Below are 13,984 nucleotides of genomic sequence, written 5' to 3'. Positions count from 1 at the left end.
TAAGTTGCCAACTATTTCTCTTTTTCAAGAAAATTGAACCTGACTCAGTCACTCTCCTCCTGAGTCACTTGACTCAGCGATCAGATCGCTCCCTTCTCCCTGAGGATTTTTCCGTGGGTTTTAAAATTGGGACTCTCCCTCCCGTCCCTCCCAGGGATTTTTACTCGTTCTTCTCTTTCACTTCTGTTGAGAGTTAGGAGTTCTTTTTTTTGTTTGTTTTATTTTGTGTTCTGGCCTGCCCAGGGAATTTTTACCCATTATGTGCTGGGACAACCTAACTACCGGTACTTAGGGGTGCTCACAAAGGACAAAGAGTGGCCGGACCCGGGGGGGGAAGGGGGCAGAAAAGGAGGGTGGGGACAGTTTTTAGCTGGCTTTTCCTCGGCTTCGGGGAAGGACGTTCTGTGCTGGGTCACGGAGCTGCAGCGGTGGAGAGAAGGGAATTTCGCCATCACCCAGACGGAGCTGCTGCTTCTTCTCCTTCTCCTCTCTTTGTTGGTGGCCTCTCACCCCCTGTCCTGCCAGGACGTGTGGCAGTGCCAGGCACCGCCGCGGAGCTGCTGATACACCTCATCCACCAGCACAGGATCTCAACTCATCCCTGCTGTTTCCAGCCGACAGTTCCTCGGAGCCCTGCAGGAGCACCGGGACTGACTGCCCGAGGGGTTTGTGAAAACAAAACCTCTCCCCCATCCCATCTCAGCCGAGAAAGCTGTCCCGGGGTCCCTGGTTCTGTGTTCTTGTTATTGCTGTAGTTATTGTTTGTTTGTTTACCTGGTTATACTAGTAAAGAACTGTTATTCCTATCCCCAGATCTCTGCCTGAAAGCTCCTTGATTTCAAAATTATAATAATTCAGAGGGAAGGAGTCCACATTCTTTCATCCCAAGGGAGGCTCCTGCTCTCCCTGGAAGACGCCTGTCTTCTAGAACCAAGACAGATTTTGGCCACCCAACGTGGGGCACTGAGAGGAAAAGGGCAAGAAAGGAATAACAGTTCTCAAATAACCTAACTTTTGTGTGCTGGATTTAGAAACCTTGTTAGGTAGAACCATGTGGTTTAGCTTACCCAGGTTCGCGGGGCATGTGGTCACAGCTGTATTTCTCCCATTTGCTGCACCTTACCTAAATATGGGTCCCATAACTAAGGCTACTGTGGCTATTATCCAGCTTGTTTTGTGGGTTGATAAGGTGAGGAATTCATGGATGTTTAACGTCCTCTGGACGGCAGGCACATGGATTCAGAGCTGTCACACACTAACTGGATGGTTTTTGGGTTACTTTAATAATGGTACCTACTGGGAGAAAAAGACAGCTGGGGAAATTTTCTCCCAACCTTTCACCCAGTTCCTTGGGCCTACCCCACCAGTTTTCAAAGGGTTAAAATCTTCTCTGAATGCTAATGACATTGTTATACATGCAAAGGCAAATTCAGGATAAAAATAAAAAGAGAAATTTGTTAATAAACAACAAAGAACAAACAACGAGAAAAAAAACCACAATAAAACGGTCAGCGCAGCGCTGGGTGGACAGGGTCTACACCAGGGGTGTAGGATTCCCAAATCCACGTTTGAGTGTTCTCAAGCCTGGGGATTTATAGAGATTTTATGTCCTCAGGCTAGAATTCCAAGCAGGCTCCATTCACTAAGTGTCCTTGATTGTCCGGTGAATGGATTTCCTGGCATGGAAAAATAGAACTAACAAGTGTCCGGACAGGATCTCCTCATATGTAAAGAGATTCTGTATGTATTTCAATTTGTGTCATCAAGGCAGAGTGGTGTGATCCGGGGCCGGTGCCGATGGATATCTCGGCAGTGTCTTTCCCTTTGTTTCTTTTGATTGCTTCTCCAACATCGGTTTGACAGGTGGGGTGTTCAGGTCTGGCGACAACTACCTTTTCGGGGCTTGTCTTTTTGTCGACCTGATTGTTTCCCAACAGAGATCTGCAGGGGCGTTGTTCAGGTCCGGAGATGGATATCTCCTCCGAGCCAGTTCTTTTGTCCTCCTGATGGCCCTCGTCCTGTCTATTTTCTGAGCTGATGTTCGTTATCTGGGTGTTGGTTGCAATCTGTTGCCTCTTGGAGGGAAATCCCGGCCAGACCCGGAGAAGGATTTTTTTACATTTTGGATTTTATATCATTACAACACATACATATCTTATTTATACTTTTTACAAATTTTTATTTACAGATTAATTTATTACAACATCTTACAGTGGCTGGTGGTACTGATAGGCCTGTTCTACTTAGCCTTCAGAGACAAAGGGAAAGAGGCAGGGGATGCTACTTCAGAGCCTGGCACAGCCCCAGAGACAGGGGGTGCTACTCCAGAGCCTGGCACAGCCCCAGAGACAGGGGGTGCTGCTCCAGGGCCTGTCACAGCCCCAGAGACAGGGGGTGCTGCTCCAGGGCCTGCCCCTGCCCCAGAGACAGGGAGTGCTGCTCCAGAGCCTGGCACAGCCCCAGAGACAGGGAGTGCTGCTCCAGAGCCTGCCCCTGCACCAGAGACAGGGAGTGCTGCCTCAGAGCCTGCCCCTGCCCCAGAGACAGGGAGTGCTGCTCCAGAGCCTGCCCCTGCCCTACAGCCCACCTCAGAAATGAACCACCCAGAGTGGGTGGGGGTGCTGGTGAAGGAGATACGTGAGATGAGCCAGATGCTAAAGGAGTGCATTTCCTCAGCTGCTGGGAAACCCTCCCCCTGCCCCAAAGAGGCAGAGTCTGATGGTGCTGCAGTGGAACCCACAGACGTTACAACCGTCCAGGTTCGAGCTGAACCACAGGGACAGTCACAGCCAGCAGCTGTTGCCCCTGTGGAAACAAGAAAGTCTAAGATGAAATCACAGCACCCTGCTGATAAGGATAAGAAAGGAGGGTCCTCACAACCCACAGGGGAGCCAGAAGTTGAAATCATTACTGAGTCTCTGACATATGACAGTCTCCGTAAGTTACAAAAAGACATTGTGAGGCGGGGGCATGAGCCTTATACAACCTGGTTACTTCGGGTCTGGGACCTTATGGGTACAGGCGTGCAGCTGGATGGTGGTGAGGCAAGGAATGTGGGACCCTTGACCCAGGACTCAGGTGTGAATCAGGTATTTGTCAGGGGGCAAGGGCCCCTTTCCCTCTGGGAGCGGCTTTTGATGAGTGTAAGAGAGAGGTTTGTCCACAGAGAGAGAATGGAAGAGCACTATCATAGAAGGGACTGGAAAACCATTGAGGAAGGGATCCAACAGCTGAGAGAAGTGGCAATATTAGAGGTCCTTTTTGGAAGGGGTGGACAGCATGATAATGACCCCGACAAAGTCAGGTGCACTGGGCAGATGTTGTGGAGTCTGGCAAATCTAGGGCCACGTGACTACACCACCTATATTGCACTGATTAACGCTGATAACAGCCGAGAGACGGTGGGTTCTGTTGCCACCAGGATTAGAAATTACAACAGTATGGTCCATGGCCCACATTAGGCTAAGATTTCTGCTGTGATTAAGGAACTCAAAGAGGAGATGAGGGAAATGAGGGAAGAGATGAGGAAGAGCAGTTCCCATATGGCACCAGTGCGGGTCACAAGCCCAAAACTCCAAGCCCAGCGTCCCCCAGCTAGAGAGAGAGGGTACACCTCACGAACTGAGCTGTGGTTCTTTCTACGTGACCATGGGGAAGACATGGGAAAGTGGGATGGGAAACCCACTTCTGCCCTGGCAGCACGAGTGCATCAACTCAGGGAGGGAAGCGCTAACCAGGAAGGTTCCACTAAAGTGAAGGTAGCCTCAGCCTCCTGTGACCAAACTGCCAGACATTACAGAAAAGAGGATGATCCCCTTGAAGGAACCTCTAGCATGTATGCCCAGGGAGGAGAGGATGACCAGTGCTAGAGGGGCCCTGCCTCTAGCCAGGAAGAGGCATGGGAAAACCGGGTCTTTTGGACGGTGTGGATCCGATGGCCTGGCACATCAGAGACAGAAAAATACGAAGCTTTAGTTGATACTGGTGCACAGTGTACCCTAATGCCATCAGGACATGTGGGGGCAGAACCTGTTTCCATTGCTGGGGTGACGAGAGGATCATAGCAATTGACTCTGTTGGAAGCTGAGGTGAGCCTGACTGGGAAGGAGTGGCAGAAACATCCCATTGTGACTGGCCCAGAGGCCCCGTGTATTCTGGGCATGGACTTCCTTCGAAATGGCTATTACAAAGACCCAAAGAGACTCAGATGGGCTTTTGGAATAGCTGCTGTGGAGGCAGAGGACATTAAGCAATTGAATAGCTTGCCTGGACTATCAGAGAACCCATCTGCAGTAGGACTCCTGAAAGTGGAAGAACAGCGAGTGCCAATTGCCACCTCGACAGTGCACCGCCGGCAGTATAGGACAAATTGAGATGCTGTGATCCCCATCCACAAGATGATCCAAGAACTGGAGAGTCAAGGGGTGCTCAGCAAAACCCACTCACCCTTCAACAGCCCCATCTGGCCTGTGCGCAAGTCTGACAGAGAATGGAGACTGACTGTGGACTATCGTGCATTGAATGAAGTGACTCCACCTCTGAGCGCTGCCGTGCCAGACATGCTGGAGCTCCAGTACGAGCTGGAGTCCAAGGCAGCAAAGTCGTACGCCACTATTGACATTGTCAATGCATTTTTCTCCATTCCCCTGGCAGCAGAATGCAGGCCTCAGTTTGCCTTCACGTGGAGGGGAGTGCAGTACACCTGGAACCGACTGCCCCAGGGGTGAAAGCACAGCCCCACCATCTGCCATGGACTGATCCAGGCTGCCCTGGAAAAGGGTGAGGCTCCAGAACATCTGAAATACATTGATGACATCATTGTGTGGGGGAAAACAGCAGTGGAAGTATTTGAGAAAGGAGAAAAGATCATCCAGATTCTGCTAGAAGCCGGCTTTGCCATCAAGAAGAACAAAGTCAAAGGACCTGCTCGAGAGATCCAGTTCTTGGCAGTAAAGTGGCAAGATGGACGGCGTCAGATTCCCACTGAGGTCGTCAATAAGATCACTGCAATGTCTCCACCCACCAGCAAGAAGGAAATGCAAGCTTTCCTAGGTGCCATAGGTTTTTGGAGGATGCACAGAGTACATGCCAGATCGTGAGCCCTCTGTACCTGGTTACCCGAAAAAAGAATGATTTCCACTGGGGCCCTGAACAGCAGCAAGCCTTTGCTCAGATCAAACAGGAGATTGCTCATGCAGTAGCCCTTGGCCCAGTCAGAACAGGACCAGTGTGAAGAACGTGCTCTACTCTGCAGCCGGGAACAATGGCTTGTCCTGGAGCCTTTGGCAGAAAGTGCCTGGGGAGACTCGAGGCCGACCACTGGGATTCTGGAGCCGAAGCTACAGAGGGTCCGAAGCCAACTATACTCCCACAGAGAAGGAAATCTTAGCTGCCTATGAAGGAGTTCAAGCCGCCTCAGAAGTGACTGGCACAGAATCACAACTCCTCCTGGCACCCCGCCTGCCAGTGCTGGGGTGGATGTTCAAAGGAAAGGTTCCTGCTACCCACCACGCCACCGATGCTACATGGAGCAAGTGAATCGCCCTCATCACGCAGCGCGCCCGTATTGGCAACCCAAATCGCCCTGGGATTTTGGAGATAATTACAAACTGGCCAGAAGGTGAAAACTTTGGTCTCACTGATGAAGAGGAGCAGGAACAAGTGACACGGGCTGAAGAAGCTTCACCGTACAACCAACTGCCAGCAGAAGAAACACGCTATGCTCTTTTCACTGATGGTTCCTGTCGCATCGTAGGGATGAACCGGAAGTGGAAAGCAGCCGTATGGAGCCCCACACGACAGGTCGCAGAGGCCACTGAAAGAGAAAGTGGATCAAGCCAACTTACTGAACTCAAAGCTGTTCAACTGGCCCTGGACATTGCTGAAAGAGAGAAGTGGCCAAAGCTCTACCTCTACACTGATTCATAGATGGTGGCCAATGCTCTGTGGAGATAGGTGGAAAGGTGGAAAAAGGCCAACTGGCAACACAGAGGAAAGCCAATCTGGGCTGCTGATGAGTGGAAAGACATCGCCACAAGGGTAGAGAAACTGTCTGTGAGGGTCCGTCATGTAGATGCCCATGTCCCCAAGAGTAGGGCTAATGAAGAGCACCGAAACAATGAGCAGGTGGACCAGGCTGCAAAGATAGAGGTGTCAAAGATAGACTTAGATTGGCAACACAAGGGAGAGTTGTTCCTAGCTCAATGGGCCCATGACGCCTCAGGCCATCAGGGTAGAGATACCACCTATAAGTGGGCACAAGACCGAGGGGTGGATCTAACCATGGACAGTATTTCCCAGGTTATCCATGACTGTGAGATGTGTGCCACGATCAAGCAGGCCAAGCAGTTGAAGCCCCTCTGGTACGGTGGGCGGTGGTCCAGATACAAGTATGGGGAAGCCTGGCAGATCGACTACATCACACTGCCCCAAACGCGCCAAGGCAAGCGCTACGTGCTCACGATGGTAGAAGCCACCACTGGATGGTTGGAAACCTACCCCGTGCCTCATGCCACTGCCCAGAACACCATCCTGGGACTTGAAAAGCAGGTCCTTTGGAGGCATGGCACCCCTGAGAGGATTGAGTCAGACAATGGGACTCATTTCAAGACCATCCTTATAAACACCTGGGCTAGGGAACATGGCATCGAGTGGGTGTACCATATCCCCTAACATGCACCCGCTGCTGGAAAAGTTGAACGGTGCAATGGCCTGCTTAAAACCAGCTTGAAGGCACTGGGTGGAGGAACTTTCAAGAACTGAGAGATTAATTTAGCAAAAGCCACATGGTTGGTGAACACCCGAGGTTCCACCAGCCGAGCAGGTCCTGCCCAATCTGAGCCCTTTAAAACGACAGATGGAGATAAGGTTCCAGTGGTACATATGAGAGGTATGCTGGGAAAAACTGTTTGGGTTAATTCTGCCTCCAGCAAAGACAATCCAATCCGTAGGGTTGTCTTTGCTCAAGGACCAGGTTGCACTTGGTGGGTGATGCAAAAAGATGGAGAGACCCGGTGCATAACCCAAGGAAACCTGGTTTTAGGGTGAACTACCCATGCCACTGTGCTTGTATCTGTATCTGCATGTACATATGTATATAGTTAAAGTAGTATGTGTTTGTGTATAATTTAAAGGTTTAGTATTTGATGTAACATTTTGGTATGGGAAAAAATTCCAGGTGGATAGTGTTGAGGGTTAGGTGTTCTTTTTTTTTTTGTTTTATTTTGTGTTCTGGCCTGCCCATGGAATTTTTACCCATTATGTGCTGGGACAACCTAACTACCAGTACTTAGGGGTGCTCACAAAGGACAAAGAGTGGCCGGGCCCGGGGGGGGATGGGGCAGAAAAGGAGGGTGGGGACGGTTTTTTGGCTGGCTTTTTTCGGCTTTGGGGAAGGATGTTCGTATGCTGGGTCACGGAGCTGCTGCGGTGGAGAGAAGAGAATTTTGCCATCACCCAGACGGAGCTGCTGCTTCTTCTCCTTCTCCCCTCTTTGTTGGTGGACTCACACCCCCTGCCCTGCCGGGACGTGTGGCAGTGCCAGGCACCGCCGCGGAGCTGCTGATCCACCTCATCCACCAGCACAGGATCTCAGCTCATCCCTGCTGTTTCCAGCTGACAGTTCCTTGGAGCCCTGCAGGAGCACCGGGACTGACTGCCCGAGGTATTTGTGAAAACAAAACCTCTCCCCCATTCCATCTCAGCCGAGAAAGCTGTCCCGGGGTCCCTGGTTCTGTGTTCTTGTTATTGCTGTAGTTATGTTTGTTTGTTTACCTGGTTATACTAGTAAAGAACTGTTATTCCTATCCCCAGATCTCTGCCTGAAAACCCCTTGATATCAAATTTATAATAATTTGGAGGGAGGGGGTCTACATTCTTTCATCCCAAGGGAGGCTCCTGCTCTCCCTAGCAGACACCTGTCTTCTAGAACCGAGACAGCATCTCATCCTTCTCACCTGTCCAAGCCAGAACCAGGCCTTATATCTCCTGCTCAGGAGTGGAATTTTCCCAGTGACAGCATGTTGTGGTTTTAAACCAGTAATTAATCAAAGGGGAAAAAATTACTTATTTCTTGTTGTGAGATATGGATTAAAACAAGAGCAAAACAGGCATAAAACTCAAAAGGAATAAAGGAAGTTTATTGACAAACTACAATAATAAGAACACTAGAATAAACTTCCAGAAAAAACCTTTTCATTTCTTACTGTCCACCATTCTTTTGTTCACATGACAACAGAGACAGAAACTTTAGAACTTTGATGGTTTAAACAGTTCTAATTCTTTCTACAGTCTTTTCATCAGTCTCTGTAGAGAAACAGAAGTTCCTTTCTGTTAATTTATGGAGTTTCTCACAAGAAAACTATTTTTGTTATAGTTTTCCATTTCTCTGATATCAGCTGCCCAGAGCTGCTGTTATCAGAGCCCACCCCTCCCATTCTACATCACTCTGAAATGTGTTATGGGTCATGATGTTTAGGGATAGCATTTTTAAGGATAAATTATTCAAAGGCAAAAAGCATTCTTCATCTGTTTCTGTGAGCTTCACTAGGAAACAGTTTTCTCATTGCCTCTCAAGGCTTCAAATCTCCCAGCACTTCACTATACCATAATTACTCTACTTTTTACTCAAATTTACACTTTGAACACTCTATTCCTCCCCATACTTTATCATGAATTAAAGGAGTTCTTTTCAGGACTTCATTGTCCATCCCCATAGTTTTAACAGAAAGATATTTCAGCTTAATTAAAGCATCTTCTTAATTCTCTACCTTTCTTGAAGCTTCTTTTCTTTCTTGCCACTAGTAGTTTATAAAGTCTCTTTTCTTGTTGATCACTCTCCTTTTCTCTCTCTGGATAAAAAGATTAATCCGTAAGTCTCATCTGGATAAGAAAGAGTTAAAATCCTGCTCAAGCTTTTGTAGATGGTGTGGTGATCTCTGCTGAACAGGAGCTGGAGCCGTCTGCGATGGAAAGTTTTTCATAGCTGCTCTAGAGAGTGTGGTCACCGTCTCTGCTTGCAGCAGGCCCAGAGCCCCTCTCCTTCTTTACTCGGCAGTTTCTGGTAAATTCCATCACAGCAAAACCTGCAGCCAAGCCAGGAACCGGCCCGGCCCGGCTTGGCTCGGGGCAAGCCCCCGCAGGCCCCATCTCCGGCCCCCCTCCGGCCGCATGGGCTGGGCAGGGAACCGGAGGCCAGCCAGAGGTCTGCTACTTTTCACAGCCAAGAAACAAAGAGAACAAGAGAGTTCTGGGTTTTTTACTTTAAGGTGGGGTTCACAAGTTGATCCCACTTTTCAATGGCTAAAACTGCTGTCAATTCTCAGCAATGACCGATAATTGGTCAGGAGAAAAGACTGCAGGCAGTCCCCAGCAACTCCAACTTTCCTTAAAGGTAAAGTAACTCCATGACACAGCATCAGCTCCCACATGGCCAGCACGTGAGATGAGACCACAATGGCTCAGAATACCGACTCCATGCCAACAATGCCTCCATGATGCACTGTTCCTCTTTCAAAAGTTAACTGCCCACCCATTGACCAATACATTGTTTCTCTGACAAGGGTCAAGTTCCCACCTCTTAAATGATACAGCTTTCTTCATTGTCTTGTTGACCTGCTCAAACATGGATTAAATATGGCAGGGCCTCAAACCTGACTCCGGTCCCTGACACAGTCTTTTGGAAACACCCATTCCTCATCTTCTCCTCTGGATGTCAAGAGACTCCTAAAACCACTTTCTACCCTTGAATGCCTCCCAGCTACCTTCTTAACAGGACCACTCTCTTTATTCTCAAGGCTAAGATAGCCACTTGCACACACTAATCACTGCAGTGGGGGAGTCCAGGCCTCAGCACTGTTTGTTAAAATTAACAGAATTCACAAGATTAAGCCCTATTGTTTACACTTCAACATTTCCCAACACCTCTCCTTCCTTTACTGGGAATCAAACACAAACTTTTAGTCAAGAAATTCTGCAAGTGCTCTTGCTGCATGAAGCCACATTGTGTCTTGCATTCAGAAATGAAGGAAGAAAACACAAATTGCCTACTGAAACCCTTCTGCTCCCTTCCAAATCACTACTGAAGGAGAAGCCTCAGGCACATCCTCATTCTCTCTCTCTCCCAGCAGCTCCGAGCTGCATTGCACAGTGCTTGCTCTGCACCAGAGAGCACAAAGCAGGCTGGCCTGGTACCCCTGAATATTTCTGCAAAACACACTGCATTTCACACCTTTGCTCTGGCTCAGTGCAGAGCTCCAGGACTGCAGGCACTTTGTCCCAGAGCTGTGTGAGGCACTGGCTCCTGCACATCTGACCTGACTTGCTGTCACTGCCTCACGCTGGCCTCGGTTCCCCTGGCAGAAATGCCGTGCCTGAAGGACACTGCCCTGTGCTCCAGCCTGCAGAGCAGCCCGGCTCCCTCCCCCTGTGCCCAGAGTGCTGCACACACTGCTGACCATTCGCAGCAGTTCCAGGGCAGCCGGCAGAAGAGCAGGAATGATCAGCCAGGGCACCAGTCCTCAGCTGCTGTTTGCCTTTCTCTCCTCCTGCGCAGACTCCAGATGGCCAATGGTACCAGTCTGTGCTGTGCCCAGCACGGCTACGCTTCCCCTCAGGAGCAGCCAGCTGCCAGCTTGGCTCTGAGAGCGGAGGATTTGCCTGCTCCCAGCAAGAGGCACCCAGGGCCGGGCTGCTGCCTCTTGCAGCTCCAAGGGCCTCCTTCCAGCCTGTCTCTGCCGAGGCTCAGGCTGCTCCAGGCTCTGCCAGGGCTCTGCTGGGGATCCAGCCTGGGCAAGGTCGGGCCCGCTCTCACCTCCCAGTCGCTGACAGCTCTGCACCAGAGGAGACCTTGCAGAGCACCCTCACTGATCTTTCTGCTTTCTCACTAGAGCAAGACTCTCCTCCAGACAGAGAGATTCCATTTGAGACACAAATCCAAGTGGCAGGAACCCAAATACTCTCGAGTCACATCTGCACAGCCTGCATCTGCACAGGATGTTTGCGTTGCACCACTCCTCCTTTGGTTTTTCCTGCAAATGCCATTGCTGTTTCTGTCTCAACTGGAAATGCCACAGCTGGGCAAAACTTGGCCATTGGGCCATATTCCAAAGGCAGTGTGATCTGGAGCAGATGCATGAAGAAGAGCTTTCCCCACTTACAAACCATACCAAAGAAGCCATCAATGTCACTTTCCACCTCTAAGAAAAAACTGGCAGTTCAGAAGGAAACATTGAGCTTTCTCACAGGGTCAGAAGGAAGGGAATCATCCAAAGGAGTTGAGGTTTCATAATGTTTATTGATTTAAAATCCTACTCTATAATCCTACTCTACAATCCTTGTCTACATTCCTACTCTACAATCCTTGTCTACACTCCTACTCTACAATCCTTCTCTAAATTCCTACTCTACAATTCTACTCTAAGATGGCCATGGCGAAAACTGTTCTAAATTGATTAGAACATTATCCTTCTCTCCTTCCACTGTTTCACTGAAAGGATGAGTGGCACCAGGCTGCACCCAGGCTTAGCCGATGTTAAAAATTGATGCTGTAGAAAGGAAAAGAAAACAAGAAGAAAGCATGATTTTCCAAGCTAAGAGCTTCAAAGGCAGGGGAATATTTTTTAAATGAAAAGGGGATTGAGTCAGAGTAGGTTTAAGGAGCATGGGGCTGCAGTGGCATAGGTTGGCCCAAGAGCTGGTAGGTGCCCCACCCCTGGAAATATCTCAGGTCTGGGTATCCTGTTCTCTTTAAAGATGTCCCTGCTCCCTGCAGGGCACTTGGACCACATGAGCTTAACAGGTCCCTGCCAGCCCTGTCTGGCCTAGGATTCCTCACCATTCTCAGTTGAACGGCACAAAGATTGGAAGGGAGGAGGAGGGGGGCATATCTGATGCCTTGGAATTCAGCAGAGAAGGAGCCCATCCCTCAGACACTGAGTCACCTGCAGCCCCTTGGCATTTTACCTGCAGGAGCTCCTCGGCAGACCAGCGCCGCGCCTCGTCTGTCTGCAGGCAGCAGCTCAGGAAGTCACGCAGCAAAGCTGAGAGGAGTTCGGGCTGCCGCAGCTGTGGGGTTCCTCCTTCGGCTATCAGGAGTTGAACCTGGAGCAAAAAGGAAACAAGAGGCTCCACCTGCTCCTTTCCCATCTGCAACTGCTCTCCCAGAGCCCATTGTTTCAGCTCCACTCTGCAGTGGCAGCTTTTGCCCTGGCAGAGAGGCAGAGATGACTTCCCTGTACCACCAAAAAACCCAAGCCCCAGAGCAGCCCCAGCTTTTCCAACATCCAGCAGGTCTGGCTTTGGCAGCTGATTTCATGGACTGATGTAGTTAGTGGGAAAATAAAGACATGCAAATACATGTTTTCTTCTCTGAGGATTCACACCAGCTTGAAATGCTTCTTGGAAGAGGGATTTTGCTATTCTAACTAACTCTAGTCTTTCCAAGGATTATTACATGAAGGGCATCTCTGCAGTGCTTGTTGGTCCCTTAAGCACAGCTGCCATAAAACAAAACTCATTAAGTTTTTGTCCTGTTGTTGAAAACAATGGTAATTGGAAGAAAAGAAAGGAAATCCCCCAGGTGCTCTTCAGGGAAGGAAACAAATATTTGGGATCTCCTATTCAACACTGATACATTAAGATGGCTCCACAAATGGATGGGAATAAAAATGCCTGTTTGGGCACACAGGAGCCAGCTGCAGCTTTGTCTCTCAGCAGTCTGAAAATTTCAGGTTCCCTTATGCGGTAAAAGGAAAATATTCCTGGAGAAATCAGAAGAAAGAGAAGTGTCATGCCTTTGGTAAGCCTCTGCTTGTTGGATACTCAAGTCAATGCATAAATGCTGGGCCCATTCCGGAAAGTGCCAGAAACAAACCAGAGGTTTTGGCAGGCTCTCCCCATCACCAGGCTCCAGCTTGGTTATATGGAGAAAGTAGCTTGGGTTTTGAAAAAATATGGTCACTAAGTGTTTCAGCAGCACGTCACAAGAAGCAGCAGGGACTCTGTGGCTTTAAACTATCCTCTCCAGGTTGCAGGCAAGTTTCCCTGTGAGAAGAATGGGGGTGCACTTCTTCTCTCAAAAACACTGTTTCAGAAACTTTTTTTGGTTTGAGATTCTTTCCTTCATTGCTGGAAAAATAACACCAGTTCTGAGATGCTTGTTTCCTGTTATTAGGATCATCTACATAGCCAAAAGAGCTGGAACAATAACCCAAAGAAAATGTTGTCTGAGAATGGAGCTTTGTTTGCGTGGGGTAAGGCTTGAGTTGCCCCACTGATGCAACCAAACCTAGAGCAGATGCTGATGTGCTGCAAGGACATTTCTAGAAGGGGGCCTCGGTGGAAGTACTTGCAGCAGATGGCAATGGCATTTTGTCCAATGGCACAGAGAACATGGGACAGGTGAGAAAGAGAGCAGCATCAGAGAGTATTTGCTCCTTACCGAGACAGAACTTCTACTGTCATGAGGAACTTGTCGTTCTACCATTTCAATTCCCACAATTCCAAAAGACCATATGTCCACTTTGGGGCCATATGGTTGACACAGCACCACTTCAGGTGCCATCCACCAAGGAGTCCCGGCTGCCGAGCGACGATGACTTTGCTGAGGGGTGAGCTGAGCAGAAAGGCCAAAATCAGCTGAGGAGAAAGCAAAATATTAGTTTTATTTGGATCCTGTCAATTAGAAAACCAATCTAAAGAATTGGCCAGTAGAATTTGGAGAATGTGCTGTTGCATTTCCTGGACAGCAGTCCCTGCTCTGTTTCCATGGGGCTTTAGCCAAGGAAATATGGCATTGGCTACTTAAAACATCCCCACAGTTTTTACACTTCCTCCAGCAGCACCTTTTGTTGCCCTGAAGGTTTAGATTGTAGCTCCCTCACTCTAGAAGGGACACACACAACACACACACACACAGCAATGCCACTCTTGACTGCTTGTGGTACCTCTGTGCACATCGCAACTGTGCCTTCAGCTCACAGCAGGG

The 13,984-nt window shown here is 49.2% G+C and overlaps 1 protein-coding gene across 1 annotated transcript in view; it reads right to left on the bottom strand.

The window, feature by feature from the left end:
* Positions 1 to 11,450: 11,450 nt before the first annotated feature.
* Positions 11,451 to 13,984, bottom strand: part of LOC131572602 (serine/threonine-protein kinase PAK 1-like) — a 36,157-nt gene continuing 33,623 nt past the window's right edge. The window contains exons 7-9 of the mRNA XM_058825847.1: positions 13,439 to 13,635; positions 11,962 to 12,099; positions 11,451 to 11,543 (exon numbers count right to left, since the gene is read on the bottom strand). Of these exons, the coding sequence (XP_058681830.1) occupies positions 11,451 to 11,543; positions 11,962 to 12,099; positions 13,439 to 13,635 (428 nt within the window). The remainder of the gene's footprint in view (positions 11,544 to 11,961; positions 12,100 to 13,438; positions 13,636 to 13,984) is intronic.

The sequence above is a fragment of the Poecile atricapillus genome, chromosome Z (genome assembly GCF_030490865.1).
Source record: "Poecile atricapillus isolate bPoeAtr1 chromosome Z, bPoeAtr1.hap1, whole genome shotgun sequence".
Classification (NCBI taxonomy): domain Eukaryota; kingdom Metazoa; phylum Chordata; class Aves; order Passeriformes; family Paridae; genus Poecile; species Poecile atricapillus.
The sequence above is the reverse complement of the archived record's forward strand: the minus strand, read 5'-3'. Positions and strand labels throughout refer to the sequence as shown.